The sequence below is a fragment of the Miniopterus schreibersii genome, assembly GCF_964146895.1.
Source record: "Miniopterus schreibersii genome assembly, chromosome: 1".
NCBI classification, from domain to species: domain Eukaryota; kingdom Metazoa; phylum Chordata; class Mammalia; order Chiroptera; family Miniopteridae; genus Miniopterus; species Miniopterus schreibersii.
Window position 1 is genome coordinate 137,649,812 of NC_138101.1, and position 27,579 is coordinate 137,677,390.

The following is a 27,579-nucleotide window of genomic DNA, read 5'->3' on the forward strand; positions in this document are numbered from 1 at the left end:
AAATTCTAGGTTAACAGGTTTTTTTCTTTCAGCCCTTTAAAAGTGTTGTTCCACTTCTTTTTTTGTGAGTACTCAGCGCCCACCTGGCACTTCCTGGCTGACCAGATGTCTCTTTCTCCACTTAAAATGTACTTTATGTAGCTTTTTACTCTTTAGAACCAGTTAGAAAAGATCTGAGAAAAATCATTCACTGAAGGTATAAATGGTTAATAAATGATTATTGTGTTTCCCTTCCCAGGGGGATTCCCTTTAAGCATAGAAATCTTGAAAATTGGGCAGTGCCTTAATTAAAGAAATGAAATGTTGTAATATAGAATTCTAATCTCCATGCTTGTGTGTAAAGATGTTAGCCGCAGAGATATTCCTGGGATACCTCAAATTACAGGAGGGAGAAGCTTTACTGCTTATGTGATGTTTCAGCCATATTGATGGTGAATACATTTGAAAATCCATACAAGGCCAGCAGAGGCTTACATATTTTTGCTTTTTTTTTTTTTTTGACATTCAGTTTGGCCTTAAATAGGCAAGAAGTATGAAGAAACCCATAAGACTCCTGAACTATTTATTTAAATTGTAAACTTTAAATTTTTCACTTTTAGCTCTTTTGGAAAAATATGTAAGTTATGTTCAGAAAAGCTCCAGATTTGTGGCTGAGTACCTTTCCCTCACTCTACTTTAAGTTAAATAAATAATGTCAATTCTTAGAAGGTGCGTTTTGGAGAGTAAAAAGGCTTGACTTATTTTTGCAAAGTGATATTCCAAACACAAGTTATTAAAATACCTATGTTTTCTAAGGATCTGAAAGACCCCTTGCCTTGGGATTCCTGGGAGGTATATTAGTTCTGTTTTATAGAAGAACATAAACTGAAGCCTAGTGAAGGTGAAAGACCTTCTCTAAGGTATACAGTGAGTTCCTATGTGGGGAAAAGGAACTTTTGTCTTGGGGCTAAAGTTGGAGCACTCTCCCCTCCCTCAGCTGTAGAGAAGCTCTGCTGGCCCAGGGTGGGGAGGGAGTGGGGAGGGGCGTCAGCCTCCTGGTTGATGCCTGGAGTTGGCTGAGGTCAGCCAGAGAGGAAGGCTAAGTCTCGGTGATGCTTTGATTTATGCTGGTGTGTGATTTATCCACTCTGTTAGACAAGCTGCTTTCTTCCCCTGTTCCTCAGGCAGTCTCACTGCTGGAAATGACTGTCAGCTGCTTTCTCTGCGTAGCCACCATCACATGCCCCAGCACCGGAGCCTGGGAAGCCTGACCACAGACCCACATCTCTGGGGCATGAATAATTAGGTAGGCATAATGGAAGGCACTCACTGCACCCTCCAATTGCAAAAGCCCATTACCGAACTCTGCTACATCAGCTTCTATCTTCCACGGGGGGAAGTCAGAGGATTTTCATACAAGGGCACCGTAACTCTAGACAGAGCCAATAAAGGGTTGCAGAACTGCTACCAAGTCAGGGAGGGGTCCGACGTCATCAGCCTCAGCCTGCAGCCGGATGAACATCCAGGCGACATATTTTTCAAGCAAACTCCCACGAAGGACATCCTAACTGAGCTGTACAAACTCACAGCAGAGAGAGAGAGACTGCTGGCCAATCTCCTCAGCTCAGACCACATCCTGGGGATCACAATGGGGAACCAGGAGGGGAAGCTGCCGGAGCTGTCCGTGAGCCTGGCCCCTGAGGATGACTGTTCCCAGAGTGCTGGCAACTGGCAGGGGGAGCCCCTCGTGGGCTGTCTCAGTAAGAGGAGCACCCATGGGAGCAGAAAGCCCCGGAGGTTTGGTGGAAGGAGAGAGAGCATGGAGGTGCTCCCACAGAAGAAGACAAGAAGAAAAGGGCATGGGGGCCAGGAATCTGCTCCTCAGATGGAGAGGGACCACATCTGTTCGAGCAACTCCCTTCCTCTTCCTGGAGCAAGGCCTCATCATTGGCTTCTAGAAGAGACAGGCAACTTGCTCCCAAGTAAGCACCATACCTCTTCCCTGCAAAGGAGAGAAAGCTGCCCCCTAGGGATCACCAGGAGACTGGACCCTGAACCTGGCTTTGGGAGCTTCAGGCTGGCTTCGGAGGATGCCGAGCTTGGAAGAGGAGGGTTGCCCCCTGACTGCAGCTCCACAGAGCCAGGGGCTGGTGGTGCTGGGGGGCTACAGAGGGCGCCTCGCAGGCTGGCACATCAGCAGACGGATTTCTCTGGAAGTCGCGAGCACCCTGAGAAGCATCCACACGCAGAGAGGGGCCGGAGGGAGAAGTCTGCTGAGCGGACTCACAGGAAGAAACCTGTTTCCAAAGTGGTGGCCAAAGTCCAGGATCTGTCTGCTCAGGTGCAGAGAGTAGTTAAAACGCATCCTGAGGGCGAAGGAAGGCTTGCTGTTTGCCCAGCAGCCCAAGCTGAGTTTGTACCCAGCGCAGACTTGCTCACCCACCCAGCAGCCAAGTCTGGGGCTCACGGTGCCAAGCAGCGGGGCAAGGAGCCGCAAGGGGACAGGCCATCACAGTCATTGGCCCGGGAATGTCCTCCAGCCAGCACTGAGGGGGCTGTGAACAAGGTCCTCCTGAAGGTGATAGAGAGCGAGATGATAGTTGAAGCCACTGAGGGGAAGAGGCTGGGCTTCCCCCTCAGCAGGACGGCCCCCCACACCCTCCCAGACACTAGAAGCAAGAGGCGAGCTGGGCGGTCTCTGAGTGGCCACAAAACCTTGTTTCTGGATCTGCCCCACAGTGCTGGCCCTGACTCCTCACAGGGCGGAGGTGATGAGAAGAGGCTGTCCCCCCCAGCTCTGGGCATGGTATTTAATAATTCATCCTCTCAGTCTGGCACACACAAACGGATGTCACCTGTTCCCTCGCCTCCATCTGCAAGGCTCCCCAGCCCTCAGCAGCATCACAGGCTCCTCCGGCTGCCTGGTGAGAGGGAAGCTGCCCTTGATGACTCCCCTGGCAGAAAGAGTGGTACCTTCTCTGGGTCCACCTCTGCTGGCACCTTGGAGCCATCATCCTCTGCGAAGGTCACGGAGACCAAAGGAGCCAGCTCAGCCTTCCTCAGAGCAGACCAACCTCGGTTGGTGCCTGGGGAACCTTTGGAAAAGAGCTTGGGGCCCGGGAAGATCACAGCTCAGCCTCAGCGCCAGTCACCTCCAGGTTAGTCCCTGTTTAAGATGCTTTACATCTGTTTTTTGGGCGATTCACAAACTGCTTGTGCTATTCAGAGACAGGTTAATGAACAATGAACCAAAGTTCCTGGGTCTGTCAGTAAATACTCCTTGTAGCAAGAAAACTGAGAGCGGTGTAGGGGAGTGTTGAGATTGTGAGGATGGTGTTGACTTACTGAGTCGGGTGTAGTTGCTTCCAGAAGCAGTACTTTGTAAATGTCTTTGTTTTATTTTATTTTGGTGGGCATACACTAAGGCTGCCTCCAGGGTTGCTCAACATAGGACTCTCAAAGGAAACAGGAACAAACTGGCAGAGAGAAGTAGCAACTTGTCGCTGCCTTTGATGCAGACACTGGGTAATTGGCCCTTTGGCCTGAATTTTGCTGTTGGTGCTGCCCGAGTGGCTTGAGTTTGCTAGGATTCTCTAAGCAGAAGGGCAAAAGCCCCCTATGTCTTGGGTTCTGTCTGTTGTTAGAGGTTTTTAGCATTCATTCTTGTTTTTATTAATCACCTTTGCAAAGTCATTTTATGACAAACACTTTTTTTGTTTTTACCAGAGGAGAGAAGAATTCAGTCTAATTTGAAGATTGTTAAGATTTTTTTTAATCTGCTTTTTAATTTCCTAAAGGAGCACAAAATAATGTTGACTCTGAAGTTATAACTTATTTATGGGTTACTACTGCCACTGGTGTAACATCATTTCTTATGCAAAAGGTGCTAAAGAGACAATCTGGCTTGTATGCTTAATGTGATTTAAAATTTTACATGAATATAATTTGGGAGCTTCTATGTGGGTTCAATAAGACCAAAAAAGACAGTTTATAAAAAGTGCCACTCCTGTATTCATTATGTTTTCCAGGCCAGTGTGGCCAGATGCTCAGGGTCTTGTTTGCCATTGTGTGGGTAATAGGTTCTTTTTCAGCGGCCCTTTAGCAGCATATGGTAAATGGTTTGTCTAGGGAATAGTTTGTAATATGATATCTGGTCTCTCAAAGGTTAGAGCAAACGTCATGGCAATTTTTTGAGATAAAAATATCTATCTAGGAAAGAAAAACTTCAAAAGCTTTCTGTCCATTTTGAATTCTTGACATTTTTATAAATGTTTCTAGGTCATTGGTCCAGGGGGTGGCTCTTTAAAAAGTGTGGTAAATGGTTTCATCTTGTTTTTGCAATATATTGATCTTAGTTTGATAAGACTTGCTTCTTTCATAATATAAGCAATCAACATCACCAAGAAAGTCATAGAATTATAGACTTATTTTTTATAGAATTTTTTATTTGATTTTAGAGAGACAGGAAGGGAGAAAGAAAGAGAGAGAAACATCAATCGGTTGCCTCCTGTACATTCCCCGACTGGGGATCGAACCCACAACCTGGGTATGTGCCCTGACTGGTAATCAAACTGGTAACCCTTCTGTGCATGGCCGATGCTCAACCAGCGGAGCCACGCCAGCCAAGGTGCATTGTAGATTTTATAAGCATGTATCCTTAAACCATAGTGGTGGCAATTCTTTCTCCCTATGCCTACAACGAAATACTTGGAAAGGAAGCTCTCTACAATTATTAGGAGAGAGACTTTTGGAGACGTGGACCTGGAATGGCTACCTTCACTCTGAAGGTTCTTTTTAGAAATCACACCAAATTCTAGGATTCTGTGTGCCCCTCATTCAGAAACTGTACAGTAAATACATTCAGCGTCAGTAAATCTTTTTGCCCTGATTTAGAGTGATCTTTTTATTTTGTTGTCCTTTTTCTATATAAAAATGTTATAAAAGCTTTGCCATATCTGGTCAAGGCAGGCACACAGAGGATGTTCAGGTTCTAGGTGACTGACCTTGAGCCCACCGAGGGGCAAGTTCAACGGATGCTCACTTTTTCCCTTGGCTTCTCCATACAGTTGCTCAGAACCATTCCCCTTACTTTGGTCCTAGATCTTCCATTGGGATTTGTCATGAGCCCTTTCAGGAGCCAGTCATTAGAACCACAGGGATTCCTTGGCAGGAAGACCACCTGTGCTTCCAACTTTATGAAAGGAGTTGGAAAGGGAAAGGAGAATGGGTGTATGGAGTGACTATTTTTTCTGGCGTGGATAACTTCCCTTTTGCTGGAACCTTTCCCCAGGTCATCTAAACATTAGCTCTTATTTTGGGCCTTCTTTGAAAACCATTAAGGGAGGGAGTTCTCTGGATAGTATAGATAGTATCTTGGACCTGTATCCTGTGTTCTAGTTTCCTTTCCTCCCTTTAATTTCCCTTTTCTGTAGCCATGAGTCCTCTTCATATTCTGGATCCTTCAGTGGCTTCCTGCAGCTGGTGCTTCCATACAGGAGACTTTTCCTGCTTCCAGCTGCCCTTGTCTTTCGCTGTATTTCTCCTCCCGCCTCTTCCCAGCAGAGGCCTAGGCAGACCCTACAGCCCAGAGGAGGGGTCTGTAATCCATCTACTGTCACCGCACAGTGGCCCTTTATCGGCATCCACCTCCCCCCTCTTTCCCATGGCAGCTATGGCCAGGTTGAGTTTATGGTCTGTGAACATTTATTTCCTGTAGAAATAACATGTAGGTCTTTTATTGAAGTGATGTGATTAGCGTTAATGAAAGCTCCCATTAACTGCTCAAGTAAGAGATTAAGTCTGGCAAAAGTAATCAGATCCCTTTCCAGTTGGAAGATTCTTAAGCGTTAGGGACAAGTAGTAACTCCCAGGAAAGAGTGAAATCCGCTTCTCCTCACAGGACCAGCCCTTAAGCTAACAGTACCATCCACACAGGAGATGCATAAAGATATCGCAGAGTCTATTGGCCCATGTTCTGCTGGCTTTGTATTTCCTAACCCTTCATTTCCAGGGGGTACGCACAGGAATTTCTCATCTGGTGGTGATATGATCAAATAGAGAACATACTAACATGAAGAGTGGAGAGATTTGTCTTCTCATCAACCTCTCCCTTCCCTCTTCCCCCTCCTCCACCTTGGAATTGGTTTTCTAGTCTTTTATTTTGGGACAGAAACTGCTGTAGAATGTTCCCAAGCCTTTGTGGAATGTGGTATTTTCTCAAACCTTGAGGGACTCCAGTTGGGCAAGCCTGCATAGCAGTGGCTTTGGGGCTGGATTCCTTTCTGTTTCGATGGTTTATTTTACCTTTGATCTTCAGCAGACCCTTTTAAAGCCGGCAGAATCACATGGAACTTGGCTCACCATCCTGAGGAAAATGCCTGGTGCTTCAGGGTGCTCCTCAGCAATCTCCTGATCTTTTCCTTTGATTGAAGTCACTGAGGTAGTGATGGAGGCATATGCCCCAGGCGTAGTTCTTGTTGATATCGTGAATCACTTGACCAGTTCTTGTGCCCATGAAAAGTTGTAGCTAATGTCAACTGATTGAGGGTTGAGAGGCATACTTTAATAGACGTTATTATATCTAACACTACTGTCAAAACTTGATTCCTCTCTGGATATATGTTATGGGGAGTAGATATTTCTTCCTTCATTAATATTGAGGTTTGATGTAATTCCAATACAATTTTGAAGAAGCTTTACAACATTAATGGACATATGCAGCCATTTAAGATGATTGCAGAAAGCAGTAGAACGATTACTGCAGAATGTAGAACATTATCTGTAATTACTGTTAAGAAGGAAAATAATATTCAAAAATTGCATATACCATCTTATACTCATACAAATCTAATATAAGAATTAAATCAACAAGAAATACATCGCTATATACTTTTAAGAAATAATGGGTCGGTAATTGAAACTATATGTAGCTTTGCCCTAGCAACCCTACTTTTAGGAATTTAGCTTCTGGAATTAGATGCACTAGTAAGAATGTATGCGTAAGGGCATTTATTGCAGCATTGTTTGTAATGCCAAAAATAGCTACACAAATTTTGAATGTCCATCAGTAGAGCAATGGTTAAATAAGTTATGGTATATTTATACTCTGTAATATGAGGCTATTCAAGGTAGTGAACTCGATCTATATCTAGCAAGTCGCAAAGTAATGTGTAGCATGCTCTCAGTTTCTGTAAAGACAGCATCACCCTTCCCCATGTGTGAGTGTGTATGTTGGGTATGCGTCCGAATATCACGGAGACAGTATAGAAATAGACTGGCCAGGCTGTTCACGTGCTTTATTTAGGGGCAAGGCAGGGTAAATGTGGGGAATGGAGCCAAGGGGGAGGCTCCAAAAGCACTGGAGAAGAGCACTAACTTTTTTTTCTTTGTTTATATTTACATTTTCTCACTAATTGTGGTGCATGTGTCACTTATGATTTTTAAAGAGTGATTTTAACTACTTTTTAAAGGAAAAAAATACACCTAGAGTGATTGTGTATATGTGTGTGTGTCATAGGATTATAGCTAAACCACACTTTTCTGTATTTTCCCCATGTCTTTAATGGGACAAAAGTTCAGCATTGAGACTCCAGCATTGTTACAAAGGGAAGTTCAGGTTGCTAGCGAGCTGTGAAAGCAAAGCCCCAAAAGGACTAGTCAGGGAAATGGGACCGGATGAGAACAGAGCATTATCCAGAAACCAAGAGAAGAAGGCAGTTCAGAAAGACTGCTGGGTTAGACCGCGTCCTGACAGGTAACCTGACAGCGTCCTGACATCCCCAGGCCTGAGGGAACAAGGCAAGCAGAGGTCACTGGAACCCGGCAGGGGAGCTTAATGGAGAGGACCACGTGGCAGGAACAGTGGCCTGTGGTAGAGGCACCTGGCAGAGAGGAGCTGTGGGAATAAATACCCTGGCCTCACTTTTCTTTGATCTTCTGCCTGGAAACCTCCTCTAACTGAGTCAACCAGAAGGCAGAGTGAAGGGAGTTGTAGATGTGGTCTATAAGTCAGCCTCCTGGAGCCAAGAGCATGTGGAGAAGGGTGGAGAGTGGATCTGGAGGGGCAAGTGGGAGACAAGGTGATGCAGATAGATTGAGCCATGAGGACCTAGTCATGGAGAAAGATAGAACAGGATTTTAAATGAGCAACAAGGTAAAGAAGAATGTGGGTGTGTGTGGTATATGTTTTGTTCTAGAACACTGGTTATCTTGATAATAGTTATCGCACTGTTTCATTTCTTTGCCGTATGACCTGTCTACCTCTCAATTTAATTAGGTCAACTGTCTTATTGTTTAAAGTTTAAAACCAGAGGAAGTGAGAGAATTGGAAGATCTTGTTAATTCAGAAAAATGTATCTAGTTTTTAAATACAGAGCTCTTATATTTATCAGTGATTGACAACACATTGTGCTTGGTTGTTTTTTTTTTTTTATGTAAAGCACAAAAATAATCTAAAAACATCTTCCCCAATGATATCAAATTAAGAATAACTAATTTGCCTATAAAATATGAAATAGATTTTCTACTAATGAACAACTTGAGGTCAGTTTCCAACAAAAATAAAATGTTTCTCTCATTCAGATTTTGTTTTTCAAAAGAGAATATGTTTTAAAGGCTAAGACCATGGCTAAGATCTGATGTTTTAAAACCCCAAACCAGCTTTATGTAAGTGAATTTTTTCCCACGTTAATATCCAGTGGTGCATTGAGGATAGCACCTACTATTGAATTGATTTTTATTTGTCTCTTTTCTATTCTTGGATTTAGAATATAAGATTTATAGCAAGGATGGCAGTCTGTGGTCCTAGGCCAAACACATCCATCTAAAGTAATTCTGAAGAAATATAGAAATGGCAGAATTAACACTGTCATTAAAAGTAATAGCCACTGAAAAATCTAAAAGAGAAGACCATTTTAAAAATAAAAAGAGATTAAAATTTGAAGAAGTATTTATTGCATATGTACGGGGTGAGGCAAAAGTATGTTTATAGTTGTGAGTATGAGAAGCACAGTTTATTTTTGTTCTTGTATTATTACTTATTAACTATTGTATTATTTTCCGTATGAACAGCTATAAACCTATTTTTGCCCCATCCTGCATTTTTAAATGACTCAGCTATTCTGCCTCATACTGGCTGGGGCATTAAAAAAGACAAACTTTAAAGGTTATAATTGAATTACAAGCATTTAATCAAATTTATCAAGCGAAGTACTGAATACTGAAGGTGTATATTTCATTTTATTCTTCATGGACTCTTCGGGGAAAAGATGCTTTCTAAAGCAGTAGACACCAACTTTGGGCCTACTTTCTTTCCCTTGATAGTTTTTATCAGATAATCTTGATTGCCTATCTCACTTCACTTTCTAATCACTTATAAGGATCGTTAACTCCTGTTGTTCTTTTTTTATTGATTTCAGAGAGAGGAAGGGAGAGGGAAAGAGAGATAGAAACATCAATGATGAGAGAGTCATTGATTGGATGCCTCCTGCGCCACCCCTACTGGTGATTGAGCAGGAAACCCAGGCATGTGCCCTGACAGGGAATCGAACCGGGATCTCCTGGATCATAGGTCGATGCTCAACTGCTGAGCCACACTGGCCTGGCTGTTGTTCTTAAATGGGAATCAACCCATGCCACTTAATACATTTTTGTGGCCTCTGGGTTGTGATGTTAGGCTGTGCCATCCCCCCAGAGTTCCTTTGTGCCCTGGTAGCTCAGCTGCCTGCCATATCATGTTCCAGAGTGTCTTCACTCTCCCAGAAGGTCCTGGAGTTTTCCCCACAGTTGTGGATTGCTCCAGCACATGGAACCAGTGCCTTAGAGTAAGGAACTTGAAACTGGGTCAGGCTGGGATTCAGAGGAGGTCTCTCTGCCTCCTATACGTATGGGAGGTAGAGAGCCCTGTGGGGTCTTTGAAGGGTACTGAATAATAGGGAGGAGCAATGGGCAATGGAAAGAGTAGTATCATGAGAGAGCAAATCTGGACCAGAAGTCCGTGTACAGATATTTTCTCAAACTTCTGTGAGGGCCCTGCAGTCTAGGAGAAGGGGTCTTGGTGTGAAGGGAAGGAATAACTTTGTCATCAGAAGCCCAATGGCTTTGCAGGTGGAAGAGCTGGCTTAGAGAAGCAGAAACTTCCCTTCTGGACCACAGACTGCCATCCTCGCTATAAATCTTATATTCTAAATCCAAGAATAGAAAAGAGACAAATGAAAATCAATTCAATAGAAGGTGCTATCCTCAGTGCACCACTGGATATCAACCTGGGAAAAAAGCAGAGGGATAGCAAAGCCCCAGCTACAGGGCTTGGGGAGAGGTTGTTAGCAACACAAGGGCAGTAAAGAAGTGACAGAGTAGCAGAGCCCAGGCCCCCAGCCACAGAAACCTGGTGGGCCCCTGCAGAGCATAACTGGGGAGGAAGAGCCTGAGAAAAGACCTAATTTCTTTCCAAGCAAGTGAGTGAGGGCTTCAGACATAGAGATTAAGACTTCTGTGATTTGTGTGACACAGTTTTAGCTGCAGTAAGGCAGTAAGTTGGATCACCCACGTTTCACATATTTTTCCTAAAATGTTATGATATAGGTTGTTTCGTGTGTTTGAAGCATTAGTTACAATTTTGACTTAGAGTTTTGCGTTTGGGAGGTAAGCCTAAAAATAATTCCTGCGACTGATTAAAGCTGTTGGTTTCCAGGTTAGCCCAGAGGAACTGTGGAGGGAGTAAATAACATATGTGGCTTGAGCCTAAACATAGGCTCCCTGGGGTTCAGACATGGTCTCAGCATGTCTGGATAATTAGATGGTTAGACCTGTCAAGAGCTTGTTGCTTGAGTGCTCCAAGGATTGTCACAGGGCGGAGCTCATCCTACATAAAGCAGGATTTGAGGCACAGGAGAGGGTACCAGCCTCAGAGAGAGGAACAGCAATAAAAATAGCATGACGTCAGTCCTCCAGATTTTTTGCTAACTCAGCTCTCAGGGACTCATACCTGGATGGTATGAAAAAAGCGCTGTGGAAAGTTAGAATAATTTTACTAAAATGTCCTTCGGGTCTTGAAGACAGGGTCTGCATAACAGTATAACAAGCTTGGGGATGAAGAGTCTCTACTCAAGGTGCTGGTGAAGCAGCAAGACTGGGAACCTAGTGCATTGAACCACCTTTGCCTCATACGAAGGAGAAGGGGACAAGAGGAGAGGTGGGCAGTGGTGCCTTGGGAACCCACCTGGCACCTTAGCTGCAGCAGCCCTGGTGACGATTCTAGCAGCGTCAAGAGGCACATTAAACAGTCAGAACAGGAGAGTAATTTTGTCCTTCCTGATATCTATATCATTTTTTTGTGAAGACAGTGGGTTTTGGACCTCTATTATTTGCATCTTATCATATTAGTATATATATATTTATAATATTCTCTCATTGTTTTCTGTGTCAATCTTGAATTCCCATCAAGATTGAATGTAGGACCCTGTCTTATACTTCGACTGGATGATTTGCAGAGTGGTCACAAGGTGGTCAATCTGTATTGCTTTAATTAAATTTTTTGGTTGTTGACTTTAATGAAAAAACACCCTCCAATTTACGAGTTACAAGGCAGTGACTGTGAGTGACAGATTTCCCTAGGAGCAGTTAAACAGAATGGTTGGAAATTCCTTCAGCTGATGTGCCTTATTGCAGAGTGGGTTTGTCCCTGCCATGCTCTCTGTGTCCCATCTTCATTTGGAACCTGTTTCTGCTTGCTGTAGAATACATCAGAATTGAAACAGATGTTTTCTTATTTTTATTTTTAAAATAAAAAACAGTAGCAGTGTCACACTTGCTCATCATTATTTACCTGGAGTCAGGTTCAGTAGCTGACAGTGGCATGTATTCAATGACTGTTTCATTGATTGAATGTGTAAGTGAATGAATAAATGATAAGAAAACTTGGACTGCAAACTGGTAATGGGTAAATTTTCCTCACTTATGCTATGTTAAACAGAATGAAGTTGGTTTCACACCATATTATGTGATTATTATCATATTATTTTGGTAGATAATGCTTCATTTTAAACTAACCTTAAAAGTATTAATCTAGCCCGGCTGGGCGTGGCTCAGCGGTTGAGCGTTGACCTGGGATCCAGGTGATTGGGGTTCCATTCCCCGGTCAGGGCACATGCCCGGGTTGCGGGCTCGATCAGTGACCCTGTCATCACTGATGCTTCTATCTCTCTCTCTCTCCCTCTCCTTTCCTTTCTCTGAAATCAATAAAGATATATTAAAAAGAAAAAAGTATTAATCTATGCATAGGTTAAAGAATCTGAATATACTCAGAGGATGGGGCTGAAATTGAACGGAACTTGGGTTCTCAAAGCCAAATGTTTTTGTGAACAAAGAAACTGTTCTTTTAATTGGAATAATTTTATAGCATAATCAGTTTTACTAGAACACACCTTTTTTTAATCATAAAATGAGACTTAACTTTATTGTCACCAGCAGTCACTGAGGTGTAGCCAAGTGATCAGACTTGAAATGGAAACCAGAGGCAGTTTACAGTTTCATGCATTCTGCTGGTCACAGATTAACCATGTTGTATTATGCATGATCAAAGGTCAGCACGTTTGCACCAAGGCACACTTTATGACCAACACACCGGTGAACCAGAAGACTGGACTCTTCTAGGCTGATTCAAGGTGTCCTGCAAGGCCCCCTTGCTGGATGCCTGTTGCCTACCATTGAAGTTTGCCTTCTGCATGAAAGCACTGTTACAAGAATGCCTGTGTACAATACAAATATAAGTTGAGGCTATGGGATTGATTCCCAAAGCTATGCACAAAACTCATAATGTTAAAGCACCTTGCTGACCGGCTATGTCTAGCCAGAACTTGCCCATGCAGCCAGCTACTTTGGTCAGCAAGGTGTTTAAAATTACTTAAATTAATGTCAGTGCAGACACGAGTTATCTTGTGACCGGTCAGCAATGTTTGGACACAGAAACACGTGTATACTCATGACTAGTCAGCAAAGTGTTATTAATTGGCCCGTAAAACTCCTGTTATTACCTAGCAGAACCAGATCATTACAAATGGGTTATGGGACATGGTTCCAAGAGTGGAAGCAAAAGTCAAGGCCAGGAAAAGAATCAGGAGACCTAGATAATGGCATGAGAATCTGAGGCCTCAAACCAATGGATTAGTGTGAGAACATCAGGGACCTCAATTCCATCTGCAAAATTTCTTTGCTTTTGCCATTACCATATAACACCTGGATCATGGGAGTGATATGCCATCATATTCACAGGTTCTGCTCTCACTCAAGGAGAGGCGATTATTCTGGGCATGTCCCCCAGGGGACAGGAATCTAGGGGACTGTCTTAGAATTCTGCCTACCACAGTGTCCTTCCATTATTTAAGGCTTTTCATCCCCTTCCTGGTCTGATCTTCCACTTTCACTGTCAGAACCCTGTCCCCATAGCCTTCCCTAATGTAACCTAATGTGTATATACAATAGACTGCTCTCTATTTTTGGGTCATTAATCACAGTATACTGGTTGAGGGTATGTGTGCGAAAGCTGAACACTTCAGTGTCAAATCCTAGCTCTGCTACCTACCAGTAGATTGGCAACTGCCTCAGTCTATAAATGGGAGTGATAGTAGTGTCTGTATAGTAGACAATATGTTAAATACTTGAGTTGTAAGGGTTAAGTGATATATTTAAAAGGATTGGCACAGTGTCTATCACATAGTTCCACAAAATTGTTCAGATATTATTATTAGTATTTTATGACTCAATGATTTTTTTCATATATTATTTCTTTACATGAGATACTTTGACAAATTCCTATATATCCTTCAAAGTCCATCTTAACCTTGGTTATGCAAAGTGTCAGTGTTTGCATACTGTTGGGAAGGGTGTAAGGAGCTGTGTTCCAACATTTTTAAGTCTAAAATTATTTCAAGATTAAAAGTCTTTTGAAAGTCCTAAATGTTATCTCAGTTATAAAGCCTTCTGATTCTCCTCATTGTAGAATGAAAATTTCATTCTACTTTCATAGAACTTTACACATCATTACATTATACCACAATTATTTGTTTACATGTCTGTGTAAATACAAAGTCTATGGAAGCAGAGACTAAGCCATATTTATCTTTGTATCTCTAATATATAGCATCACATTTGATAGAGCTTAGAGCATATATTATATAAATGCTGGCCCATTAGCTAATGATTGAATGGATTTTTGTTTATTGTGCTTGAGAGATTCACCTGGCAAAACGAAATGTGATTATAGGAAATTTTAACTGGTGGGAGGGTCAACGTGCTATAGGACAGTGCTCATCAAAAAGAGTGGTTTCCTAGACATGCAGTGTTATTAGCCACAACTGGAAACTTGTTAAAACGCTGTTTCTTGGGCACCATCCTCCAGACCTACTGAATCAGAATTCCTGGGGGTGGGGCTGAGCTGTCCATCTTTAACCATGTTAGTGGAGACCAAGATAAAAACATAAATGATTACACTAATGTATAGCTATGTTACATGAACTCACAGTCTTGTAAGTTCAAATATTTTGTTAAGGGGAAATGATTTATTTGTGTTATCCTTGAGAAACAAGTGAATTCCCACATAGCCACTTTTGTAGTGATTCTGAATAATTTTTATAGACTATATCAGATATAGGGACCTATACACTTGTGAACATGAAAAGTTTATTATTTTTTTTATTATCCTACTGAAATTGTACATTGCAGTAATACAATGTAAGAGAGATAGAAGACTGTTCTTGAAGGTAGAACACTGTTTCCCTGTCTGACATTTGTTGCTTTGATCACAACTATTTTACCATTAATCACAGTATTAACATTCTGGCCTCAATACAGATGTCTTCAAATAACTACCGACGCCTTCCAAGCGCCAGCTGCTGCCATGTGATCTAAAATGTTACCTTTCCAATTTGTCTTTAAGCATCCATTAGGCTTTTAGTATATAGCTTTTATGTTATCAGCAAATATTGGTGGAGTTACAGGATTTCATCTTATAAGTGATTAAGATACTACAACCACACATCTGCAGCTTTATTCTAAAGAGCAGCGCTACTATTTTGTTGCCATCTTTCTAATTCCTTTAAGAGCAAATGTCCTGAAAAGTCATGTGATAATGTATGACTAATCTTACAAAGAGCCTGACTCAGGAAAGCGTTTGCTTCTCAGCTGCAGAAGCTATTCAGTCTTAGCCTCTGTGTTACTGGGGAAAAATCACATCCTGTGTCTCCTGGGCAGTATTTTCCTTTCTAGAGGTTTGGAGGCTGTCCTTTCGGAACTCCTCTGCCTTCCTATGGTTTTTTCCTTTTCGTGCTAAACAGACCATAATTCACACAACTGTTCAGTTGAGCTGGGTTGGGAATGAAGCCCCCCCTCCATCCCCCACCTTGAAATCAGGAAACCCAAGTTTAAATCCTGCCTTTGTCAGTTACTATCTGTGTGTCTCTCAACCTCTCCAACTCTCAGACTCAACAACGGGTTAAGAACATCAGTCTTTCGGAGTTGCTGTGAGAAGGAAATGAGACAGCATACATGAAAGTATATTACAAATGTGAGGAATCATTTTTATGATTACAAATGGCAGCCTCAGAAAGAACTATCGCCCTTCCATGATCCTCAGTGAGCCCAGCAGCGTGTATGCCACAGAGGCCTGTGGATGCTCTAAATGGGTGTCCTCTGCACACGACATCCTGGGAAGCTGCATGTATTTTCTCTTCCCCCAGGGGCACTATTTACTGTCGTCTCTTCCATGTGGGGAACCATTAAAGGGTAATAACTATCAGCTTTGTATTCCAAGGTGAATAGCCGTGGCAATAGTGGGACCATGATAATTGCAAACAGGGGTAAGAATCAAACAGGTCAGTAATAGTCTTGGTGTTGGTAGTAATAAGCAATAAATCCCCAAACTCTGTGCAGTCAAAACTAGATGACTTTGCTTGGCTCTGCAGCTGAGGAAGGAAACAGAGTCAAGGATCGCTGTACCATTCCTGCCTCAAGTGACTGGGAAGACAAGTGCTGTATGAAGACACACAAGGTGTGCAGCCAGGAGCCCTCACCCCTGGAGTGTTGATTAATGGATCTGTGCCAGAATGCAGGGAGGTATCATTTGCATGTCACAGGACTCCTCACCGCTCCCTGTCCTGTTCAGATCTTCTCTTTTCAACATCTTATTGGTGCTCTTAGTCAACTTTGGAGAAAAACTGAGACAGAGAAAGAGGTGTTAGATGACAGAATCAAAGCTTGTTAAATCTGTCCTAAGCTAAATGGAACAAGATTGAAGTCAAGAGGATACTGGAAACATCCTGCATTTAGATTAAAATATCCACTTACCGGTAAAGGATATTGGAGACTTTGGTTTCAGTTTTAGTTGACAACATATTGATTTTGAGCCAGTTGGGTGATGTAACTGTTTAAAGCAAAAGCCAGGCTACATTAGTAATAGATACTGATATCAAGGGTAAAAATGTTCTACTGTACTCTATATAGTCTGATTAATGAGGTGTTTTGGGTGTAATTGTGGGTACATATTGGAAGGGGGCCAGTGACAAATTGGATTGCATGCAGGGGACCATGATGGAGACATATCTAGAAATTATTTCATAGCAAAAAGGGTCCAAAAGAACAGTGAGCCAGTAAAACTGGAAAGGGGATACATGACGAAGGCTGTGTAGTGGATTCTGTGTGTGCCACCCAGATGCCCCTAGTAAGATCAAGGCCCTAGTTCTCTCAGATGCTGGGGGTGTTGCTGGCCGATGGCTCACAGCTGAGTCGTTTCCTACTCCCCTACACTCCCCAGAACTGCTCTCTGCCCAAGGTAGCTACCTCTCCAGAGATTCCACCTGCTTCTCAGGGGCAGCCCTATCCAATGACTGGTCTGTGTGTGAGAATACAAAAGCTCAGCCCTGTTGCCTTGTGCAGGACAACTCTGAAGGGCCATCCCAGCTTCAGGGCTCCCTGCGTGGCCATCTGAGGCCTCTGTGGTGGCTGCATCTCCTCTGCCCGGCCTGCCTCCCTCACTCTCTCCACTAAACCTTCATGGAAATCTCTTCTTAGTCTATTTCCCAGGGAATCCTACCTGCAACAGCTGACATCACAAAGACTGGGAAAGGATAAATTATTCAGTAAATGATGCTGGAACAATTGATTATCCATATGGAAAGAAAAAATAAAGTTGGAGCTACCTCACGCAATGCACAAAATCTATTTCAGGTGGATTTAGAGCTAAAATGTGAAAAGCAAAACTTACAGCTTTTAGTAGGAAATATGGAAGTCTTACGAAAGGATTTCTTAAAAGCACCAACCGTAAAGGAAGTTATTGGTGAATTTGTCTATATTAAAAATAATATAAAATTAAAATGAAATTAAACTCATTTAACTGTAACAAATCATTTTAATAAGTAATAAGAAAAGCTGTGAGAAGATATTTGCAGTACTTAAGACTAACAGAGAATTAGCATCCAAAATATATGAAGAATTCATACAAATTAACAAATAAAAGGCAAACTACCCCAGGAGGGCAGACTGAGGACAGGTGATAAATAGTCAATTCACTTGAGAGAAAGTCTGAATGGTGAATATGTAGACATATACTTAGTCTCACAAGCAATTAGGGAAATGACAATTAAAATAAGATCCTATTTCATACATATTAGATTGGAAAGATGATTTTAAATTTATTTTATAATACCTTTTTCTTCCTTCCTTTCTTTGCTTCTGTGCCTTTCCCATACTGTTTCCATGATAAACTACTCATTGGTGAAGGTGCTGCACAAATGTCATCTTTTCTATTAATCTTCTTGGTTAGAGTTAAATGCTTCCTCTTATATATTCCAGAGACTGCTTTGTGCTTCTTCCATTTTAAAACACTTGGCATTGTCATGTTGTTTACATGCAAGTCTCTGACACTAATTAGATCATGAGCCCCCAGATGGCAGGAATCATAAAATGTTTGTGTGTGTGCCTCTGGCATTTATCATAGTGGCCTGCACTTGACTGGTAGTATGTAATGGATGGGTGAATGGACCAGGCCCCACGGCCTCTTTCATTAGATCAGACCTCTTCAAAACAAGGGCTGAAACGATAAATGCTCTGTCCTGCTTGCTTGCTTTTCTTTTTGATGTATCCACTAAAATTAATTCAAGGTAAACTCTAATTTACTTTTTGACTTTGGAGAAATTAATTCTCTGGGCTTCAAATTTCTTTCTTCTTTAAAAATTATTATTTAAAACAACTTTTTCAATTATAGTTTACATTCGTTATTATTTTGTATTAGTTTCAGGTCATCCTTTACCAAGTGTTCCCCCCTGATATTTCAAGTACCCACCTGGCACCATATATAGTTATTACAATATTATTAAACTCTAATTTTGAAAAGTTTAAATTACTCATTACCTACAGTGAAGCATATTATTAAATGTGGTTCCCGCCTGCAGTTTAAAGAGGTTAAGCAGATAAGCTGGTTATTTTTACCATAGGTGGACAGCTGCATAGGGACAAAAGAAGTGTTATTTTTCTTCAATACCCATTACTTTTCCTCCAGGTGTATTGCTGCTTAGAGGAACTACCAGGATTTATTTTTAATCCTGAAAAAAAATGGAAGAAGTTATACTTTGCTTAGTGAGATGAAATATGTTGACATATATATATAAATATATATATATTTATTTATATATATAAGCTAATCTATAGATAGGTAGATAGATAGGTAGATAGATATCTCCCTCAGGAAAGCTAAGTCTTTGGAAACATACACTTTCAAAGCATTTGAAAAAAAATGTAATTTCTTTTTTAAAATCCAGCAGCTGTTCTACAAACTCCACATGAGAGAACATGATTTAGTTGATATTTGTTGCCCCTTACAGTGATTATAAAATATTAAAACTGGGCCCTGGCCAATGTGGCGCAGTGGTTGGAGCGTTGGCCAGTGTACTGAAGGGTGGAGGGTTAGATTCCTAGTCAAGGGTCAAAGGTACATACTGGGGTGCAGGTTTGATCCCCAGGCCCAGCAGGGATCATGTGGGAGGCAACCAATGGATCTGTCTCTCTCACAATGATTTCTCTCTCCCTCTCTTTATTTACCGTCCCCTCCCTTCCACTCCCTCTAAAAATCTATGGAAAAAATAGCCTTGAGTGAGGATTAACCCAAAAAACCCCCACAAAAAAACCAAAATAACTAAAGCTGAGAGGGATCCTTCAGCCCAGTGCCTTCATGGTACAGGTAATGGAAATGAGATGCCATCCAAAGTGTTACAACTGTTTAGAATATTCCAGATCTTCTAACTTCAGTTTTGGCTCTTTCCTTTTCTCCATATACTGTTCCCACCACCAGTTTGAAGTTATCAAGAAACTTCTTTGGATTTTCAGTGCCTTTGAGTTACATTAACTACTTAGGTATTTATTTTGGAGCCCTGGACATTTCCCCAATAAGCAGTTGCTTCCTGGCCTTTGTACCATTAATAATTAATTCCCATTAGCACCTAAACTCAAGGGGATAAAGCAACTCCATTCTAGAGCAATGTAATTATTTAGGCTCATGGTCAACATGGAGTAAAAGGTAAAGGTTTGTAAAATAAATTAAAAATTTACTTGCTCATTGATAAAGTAAATTGTGATAAAGGTCCTATCAAGTGTAATAATCTTATGTGATAATTGAAATATAGTGGTAATGTACCTGTGTTTCCACTTGCTCATTGGTAATGTGAATAAAGGAATAAATCTCTGAGGACAGCCCATCTTTGAGAATCTTTCACCTCTAAATATTTTGATTCTGTGTTTATAATAACAGGAGTCATCTAGAGTTTGCTTGTCTTGCAAAGTTAACTGATGCTTGGTGCTGCTTAACAAAGAAGGTTTTCTTCATTATTTTTTTTGAAAACTGATCTATCACTCAGATGCTGTTTTGTCTTTCTGAAAGGCCCCTATGACTCTCATTCATTAGTCCTTATATATGTATTTTCTGTCCTTCATTTACTTGATAAGACTGTGATTTATTGAAATTAAATAAATTACAGTTGTTCAAATGCTGTGGTTTCTCTGCATTTGATTGGATGTAAGGTGTGAAGGAGGCATCGTGGAAGAACATGGGTAGTCATATAATATATATATATGTGTGTGTGTGTATGTGTGTGTGTGTATAATCTGAATTCTGCTGCTATGATCTAATGCAACTTATGCAACCTCTTTTAGCCTCAGTTTTCTCTTTTCTACTTTGTGAGTAACAAAAGGTACTTAGTAGGTTTCTTATGAAGAGTAAATAAGATGCCAAGCACAGTGCCAGGCACACTGGAAGCAGTCCTGTCATTATGTGCAGCAAATGGACTGCAACTGCCAGTATAAGTTTCCTTTTTGGTGCTGATGCACTTTTGCTGATCTTCAAGCTTTAAGTACTTTGCTGTTACTGTCCTGCAGTATGTGTTTTTGAAAACTTGCTTTTTAACTGTACATTCATAACTGTTGGTCATAATATGAAGTGTCACTGAAGATGGGAGTGCTTGTTTCTGATTTCCACCACGAATGTCCTGCTTTCTTTTCCCACCACCCTTCTCTATGGAAACAGCATAGCAAAAGGATTGCGAATTTCCTTTTCATAGAGGGTTATGTCTTTTTCATGTTTGCATTCTCAGAACCCAACCTGCATAAATAGATCAGGTAATGAACATTTTATAGACCATATGGGGAGGGGCAAATCTCCTTCCAAATTCTAATGATAAAGACTTGGTAGAAACTGTGTCAGTTTCATGACGTAAAGCATAGCCCATGCCTTGGGTAATGTTATAACAGATTAAGAAGCCTTACTTAATTATTGCAAACAAGATTTTGATGCCCAGGATAAGTGAAACCAGAATAAACAGTAGCTCTTACAGAATGCTGCTTTCACGAGGGTTATGCATTATACCAGTATCAGTGTTTTTATAAAATGAGTAATAAGAATACTAAAAGTGTTGGTAACAAAATATATTTTCCCCAGCCGTGCTGTTCCTTGGTTCAACACATATGACTTTGAGTTGCTGAAGTATTTCATTCTTGCCCATGAAAATTCGTATCTAAAAAGTTTTTGATCAGTGCCCTCCTGTGGCTCAGAGTTGATTAGTACAACTCACAGTTTTGTTTTTTTTAAATGACTGCAAAAATTTATTTATCTCTGCTTCCATGTACCGATGTCTCCTATTCCTCCATTTCCACAGGAGAGATTAGAAGAATCTATTCATCATTAACAATTGACTGCCAGAACCCAACTCTTTTTCCCTCCCTTGCCTAGGCATGGAATTCTAGAAAAACCAACAAGGTTCATAAAATAGACTGAATGACACATGGGGAAGTAACATTTATTACAGTGTCCTTTACTGTGCTAGACTAATTACATGGAAATTTCATTTAACCCCTAGGAGTCTGTGCTTTTCACAGCGTCTCATGCCTGTGTGTGTGTGTGTGTGTGTGTGTGTGTGTGTGTGTGTATATGTGTGTGCGCAAGAAAAGAAATTACCCTGGCCGGGTAGCTCAGCTGGTTAGAGCATCGTCCTGATACTCCAAGGCTGCAGGTTCAATCCCCAGTCAGGGCACATACGAGAAGCAACCAATGAATAGATAAATAGGTTGAACAACGGAGTGATGTTTATCTCTCTCTTTCCCTCCCTCCCTCCCTCCCTCCCTCCCTCCCTCCCTCCCTCCCTCCCTCCCTCCCTCCCTCCCTCCCTCCCTCTCTAAAATCAATAACTTTTTTTTAAAAAGAAAAGAAAGATTTTCTGAAAGAGAACTCTGGTACCATATAGTTTTTGTTTTGTTTTTGGCTTCTGCATTTTTATCCTTTGAATATTGTTTTTAATTACCCAGTTAGATAAGTGTTCTTTTATGACTAAGAAAGTCATTTTGCCAATATAAACCATTTTGATAAAAGTCTAATCTGCCAAAATGACTTAAAATGCCATCCATGCTTTTTTAGTTTTTAGGAATCAGTTTATTCTCAAGAAGAATTCTGTTTGCTGGCTCATTCTGGTCACTTTCCTCCATTAGATCACATTTCATCCCCAACAGCCTGTTTTGTTTTCCCTCAGCTCACAGACACCATCAGGACACCACCTACCTGGGGAATTGTGCTTGTTGGAGAGGCAGGCTCCTCCTGCTTGGTGTGAGCTAGAGGACATTTCTGTTGGGATCTGAGTAGCTCAGAGGTGGATTTCAAGACAGTATAGCTACAAAATAGTAGCCTTCGTGATTTAGAAACTAAATCACTATCCTCATTAGACGGCAGGCATTTCATGGAATGCATGTTAACTTGTGTAGGGTTTTATAAAGCTTGGGCTGAGTGTGGAAACTGACCATTGTGACCAAGAACTGAGTCACAAGTGTGTGACTTACTGAGGAATCTGAGAAATTATTTCTTTCCTTAGGAAAAAAGCGGGATCTGTAACCTTTCAAGTGAGAAAGGTATGCTGCAGTATAAAGGGTATGGATTATTTTTAAATGCTTTAAAAATAGGTAAGGTAGTATTTTAAAATGTATGATCCAAATATAAAAAAATGTATGTCTCAGATCTGAGTTTAAAATTTAAACCTTGAACCCAGGCTGAGTAGCTTGGTTAGAGCATCGACCTGATACACCAAGGTTGGGGGTTCCATCTCTAGTCAGGGCTCATATAAGAAGCAGCCAACAAATGCATAAATAGGTGGAACAACAAGTTGATGTTTCTTTCCCCCCTCTTCTCTCTCTCTCTTTCAAAATCAATAAATAAAATTAAAAAAAAATTAAACCTTGATTTTTACTACACACAGCCCCATCTATGGAGTATTCTTGCCAAAGGGTAGGTAATATGTAGATAATCAGACATCCAGGGCTAACTTCCAGTTCACAGGAAATATGGAAGCTAGAGCTAGAGAGATAAGTTAAGCAACACTATGAGCAAGCAAACAGATAAGTCCATGCGTGGTACTTACTGGGGTTCTTTTTTTATTGAGATATAATCGATATAAAATGTGTACGGTTAAGGTGTACAGCATGCTGATTTGATACATTTACACATTGCAATATGATTACCACCATAGCATGACATAACCCTCCATCACATCACATAATTATCATTTCCAATTTGTGGTGAGAACAATTAAGATCTAGTCTCCTAGCAACTTTGAAGTTTATAAAGCAGTAAACAAAAGACACAGGTTGAGGGGAAGGGGAGACTTGATTGGTCTGGTAAATAGAAAGACAAGTATCACCAAGTATCAGATGATCTAACTTATATGTGGAATCTAATGAACAAAATAAACTGACAAACAAAATAGACCCAGAGACACTGAAGCATGCAACAGACTGACAAATACCAGGGAAGCGGGGTGGGTGGCAGGAAGAGATTAACCAAAGAATTTATATGTGTATATGCATAGGCCATGGACACGGACAATAGAGTGGTGAAGGCCTGGGGAGGGGGCAGGAGTGGGGTGGAGGGGTCAATGGGAGAAGAAAGGGGGACATCTGTAATACTTTCAACAATAAGGATAAATTTAAAAAATAAATAGAAGAAACTCAGTGACACAGCAAGCAAATGTAATGTGTGGACTTGAAATACAATTGAAAGAAACCAACTGTAAAAAGACATTTTTGAGACAATCAAGAAAATTGAATATGGGCTAAGTATTTGATAATACTTAGGAATTACCATTAAATCTGTTAGATATGATAATAGCATTGTGAGTATGTAAGACAATGGCTCTCAATGTGTGGCCTCTAACTGGCATCACCAGCACCACCTGGGAACATGTGAGATATGAAAATTCTCAGCCTTACCCCAGACCTGCTGAAACATGAAACTCTTGGGGTCGGGCAACAAAAATATGAGAATCACTGATAAAAGAAAATACCCATATTTTTAAAGAGTATGTAGGGGTGATACATGGTCTAAGAATAGTTTTATAATATTTGAAATAAAGGCAAGAATTTGATAAAGCAAGTATGGCAAAATCTTAATAATTGTTTTGTTCAGTAATATGTTTGTGTGGCTGCATTATATGTTCTATTTTTGTGTATATTTGGAAATGTTCATTAGACAATTTTTGGAAACTTTACAACACACACACACATACAAAAGGAGAATCCTCAGAGAAAACAAACAAAAACTTGAATTTAAATTTTATAAAAACTTCAAGTTTGCCTACAGAGCCCTGGGGAAGTCTAGGCTTTGCCATCAGCCGCTTGGCTGATTGTCTTGGAAAGCTGGTTCTGCGGGAACCTCACCATCATCCTTAAGATAAGGAGGTTCAGTATGTGATGGGTCGTGAAGGTTCTTTCAGGCCTGCTCCTCTCGGTTCTCCGAGCATTCAGGTGAGTAGCCCGGGGCCTCAGAGCGTTTCTCAAGTCTGGAGTTGGACCTGTGGGTGAGCATGTCGTCTCCTCCCCTCCCCTCCTCTCCTTTCTCTGTCTTTAATCCATTTCCCATCTTAGAGGACAGCAGCGTGCTCAGGGATGGCTGAGCCCAGGCACATCGCCCTCTGACAGAGTAGACAGGGTATGAAATTTCATGAAGAAGATCTCCAGGGATTTGAAATACGAGGTGCCTTCCAGGTTAGGCCAGAGATGGTGAAGGCCCATAGTGGAGTTCGGTACCTGCTGCTCCTTGCGTTTCCCTTGAGCCCTTTCTTTTACCTTTACCACTGCTATGGTCACCACCTCCTCATACAGGGTGTAAGCTCTGAGTGCGTTCGGGAGCCCTAATTCATAGCTATCATACTTCCACAACGCTATTGATTAGACTAATCAAATCTGTACCTAATTTGACAGACTGCAATGGTATCCTCACTGCTAGATGGAGTCCCATTATCTAGTAAACCATGAAAATGCAGAATTGCTTGGATAATCTAAGTCTCTGTGTGTCCATGTTGAGGGGTTAGCCAAGAGGAAGGCAGCGTCTCTCTGGGGGAGGGTTTGGGGGACACACCGGGCTGGTTTTGGGGAGGGGGTGGCAAAGGAGGAGATGATGGGAATATAGGAACAGGTGTGTGCAGAGGCTGCACATGGCATTGGCAAGATGAAGGGAAAATGAAACAGGAGGAAGCTCGTGGACCTAAGGAACAACAGCTGCAGAGTCCAGCAGCCAGGAGATGGTGATACATCCTCTCCCTACTCCTCTTTAGATTACCTGATAGAAATGTAATTCCCCCAAGTGCAATCAGTGATAGTGTTCCCACTGACAGAGCAGCTCCTGGAGGCCCTTTCCCAGTGAAGGCATTTGCTGCTCTTCTCATGTTCCTACTTTCCTTTCATTTTCCTACATTGACTTTGACCCTGCCTGTGCCTTAGCAGACAGGGTGTGCCTATGGACATTGGCTAAAATATAGCAACATCAATTATTTATTGAGCACTATGTCCGGGCACAGAATTGAACGCTTGATAAATATTATTTTTAATTCAAACCCCAATCTATACAATAGCTATTCCCCATTTTATAGACAAAAAACAGAAAAGTCAGAGAAGTAACAGAACCTAGAGTTCAACCCAGGTCTGACTGACTGCAACTGTCCCTAATCTCTGTCCCATTACTATAGCACCTTCCATGGTGACAGGGACTGGAGTGAAAACCTGGCACAAGAGCAGTAGGGCAGTGTGTTCAGAGGGCCACACAGTGCAGGCTCCTTAAAGAGGCTGCAGTTCCTGGGACTCCCCTAGTTTCCCTAAGGTCCAAAATCACATAGAAAAGCCATTCCCAGTATAAAGAAGTGTGCGAGCATTTCATGTAGCACGTTGAGAGGAAATGTATGGCTCACCCTTAGTAGGAATGTTAATGTCTTGAATGGAATATGAACAAAACTCAGAGTCCTCCCCTGGGAAACACTTCCTCGGTGATATTATTAAATAGCTTTTCTTGACCAGTTGTGCCGTACTGACTCTTGGGGGGCTACATGGGTTCACAATTATGTAGGTTTCTTTTTTTCTTCTTAGAAATATATAGCTCCCCTTCTCATTTAAGATAGACAGGGACAAAAAATAGAATTCCAGAATACTTCTAAAACTCCTACCCTGTAGTCTCTACCCCTCAGCCAGAAGAGGCAAATGTGGAAGAGCAGCTGTGTGCAGAGTGATGGCCGTAGCGAAGGCCTCACTGCAGCAGGGAACAGGAAGGCGAGGGTGGAGTTGGTAAGAACCACCCACTGCAGTCGCATCTGCGGGGACACACTGTTGCTTGCATAGAACTTCCACATACATCATCATCAGATCCACACAGAAGGCCCTTGGATGAGTGGGTATATTTCTGTTTGCTTTTTTTTTTATTAAGTCATTTCTTTGGTTTATGTCCTACCTTGTTCCAGAAAGGACTTAGGAGACATGCATTCAATATAGAAGATAAAATGCATTCAAAACAAGTGTTAAGAATTAGAAAAAATTCTTTTGATAGGGTTATATTGACTTTCCTAAATTTTGTAGTCAATATACTCTGAGCCCTTAACACAACCCTAGCTCCTTTTTCAGGAAGAAAACTAACATTATTCATCAGTGAAATCACTTGCTTAGACACTTTTATCCTGAAATATGGTATAAGTTTAGGATGAGCAGTTTAAAAATGATTCCATAGACAGAAGTGGGTACTTACTTTCCATTCCTATTTGAAATGGTTCCCAAACATTTCTATCTCTGTTTATGCTTCTGCTTCTGCTTCTGCCCTTGTCTGTGTGGGTGTGTGGGTGTGCAGTATATGTGCATAAAATGGGTATTTTTCATAATCTCCCAGGAGATTTAAAACCTCTTCAATAGCACGTACTTTCTGTGTGATCCCTAACAAGCCTGTCCCAGAAGCAGGGATTGCCGTCTCCATTTGAATGAGGAAGGAGCTAAGACTCAGAGAGTGTAACTTGCTAAGTCAATAGCAGAGAGAAGGTAATATTGAATCACTGTCCTCCCATTTCACCACATGGCCATGTGCCCTGTGGCCATGGAACATCTCTGAACTGTAACAGCGGACACAGCCCTGTCGCTACGATTATTTGTGTTCGTATCTGGGAGGCATTTAAAAATCATTCATTCAACAGTATTGAGTACCTATCATGTATTCATCACTGCTCTAGATATAGTAGACACAGCAATGGACAAACAGACCAAAAAGAAAGCTAATCCCTGTCCTCATGGAGCTCACATTGTGGACCAAAATATAATCAGTAAATTCTATACTCTGTTAGCCAGGCATATGTGTGATGGAGAGAAACAGGGCAGAAAACAGGATAGGACGTGCCTCAGTCTGTTCCATGGTCTTAGGGTCCATAGAATGGGAAGCTTTGTATTGGTATTTAATGCACAATGATAATTCTATCCAGTTTTAAGTAATATATTTTAAGAATATTGCATAACCCTGGGAAGTAACCTAACTGACTCCAACAGCATTCTATGGAGTCACTTCTTACCACGGGCCTCGCCAGCTAAGCTTTGGTTTCTTTGGCTTCACTCCTGCCAAGAGACCTCCTGCTCCTCAGGGGATTGCTTTTCTCGTATTTCAGGACAGTGCATTCTTGTGTCAGGTGTGAAAGGGATCTTTCCTACTGGACGCCAGTGACAAGCAGCAGCAGGGAAGGCCGGCGGACAGAGCCAACATTCTGCTCTCTCACTGGGGTAGTCTGT

General features: G+C 41.5%; 1 protein-coding gene across 2 annotated transcripts in view; it reads left to right on the forward strand.

Annotated features, from left to right (window-relative positions):
• Nucleotides 1-1,294: 1,294 nt before the first annotated feature.
• FMN1 (formin 1) overlaps nt 1,295-27,579 on the forward strand; it is a gene marked incomplete at its 5' end in the record, with an annotated part of 348,552 nt that continues 322,267 nt past the window's right edge. For both annotated transcript variants that reach the window (XM_081137909.1, XM_081137910.1), the window contains one exon: nt 1,295-3,137. In XM_081137909.1, the coding sequence (XP_080994035.1) occupies nt 1,295-3,137 (1,843 nt within the window). The remainder of the gene's footprint in view (nt 3,138-27,579) is intronic.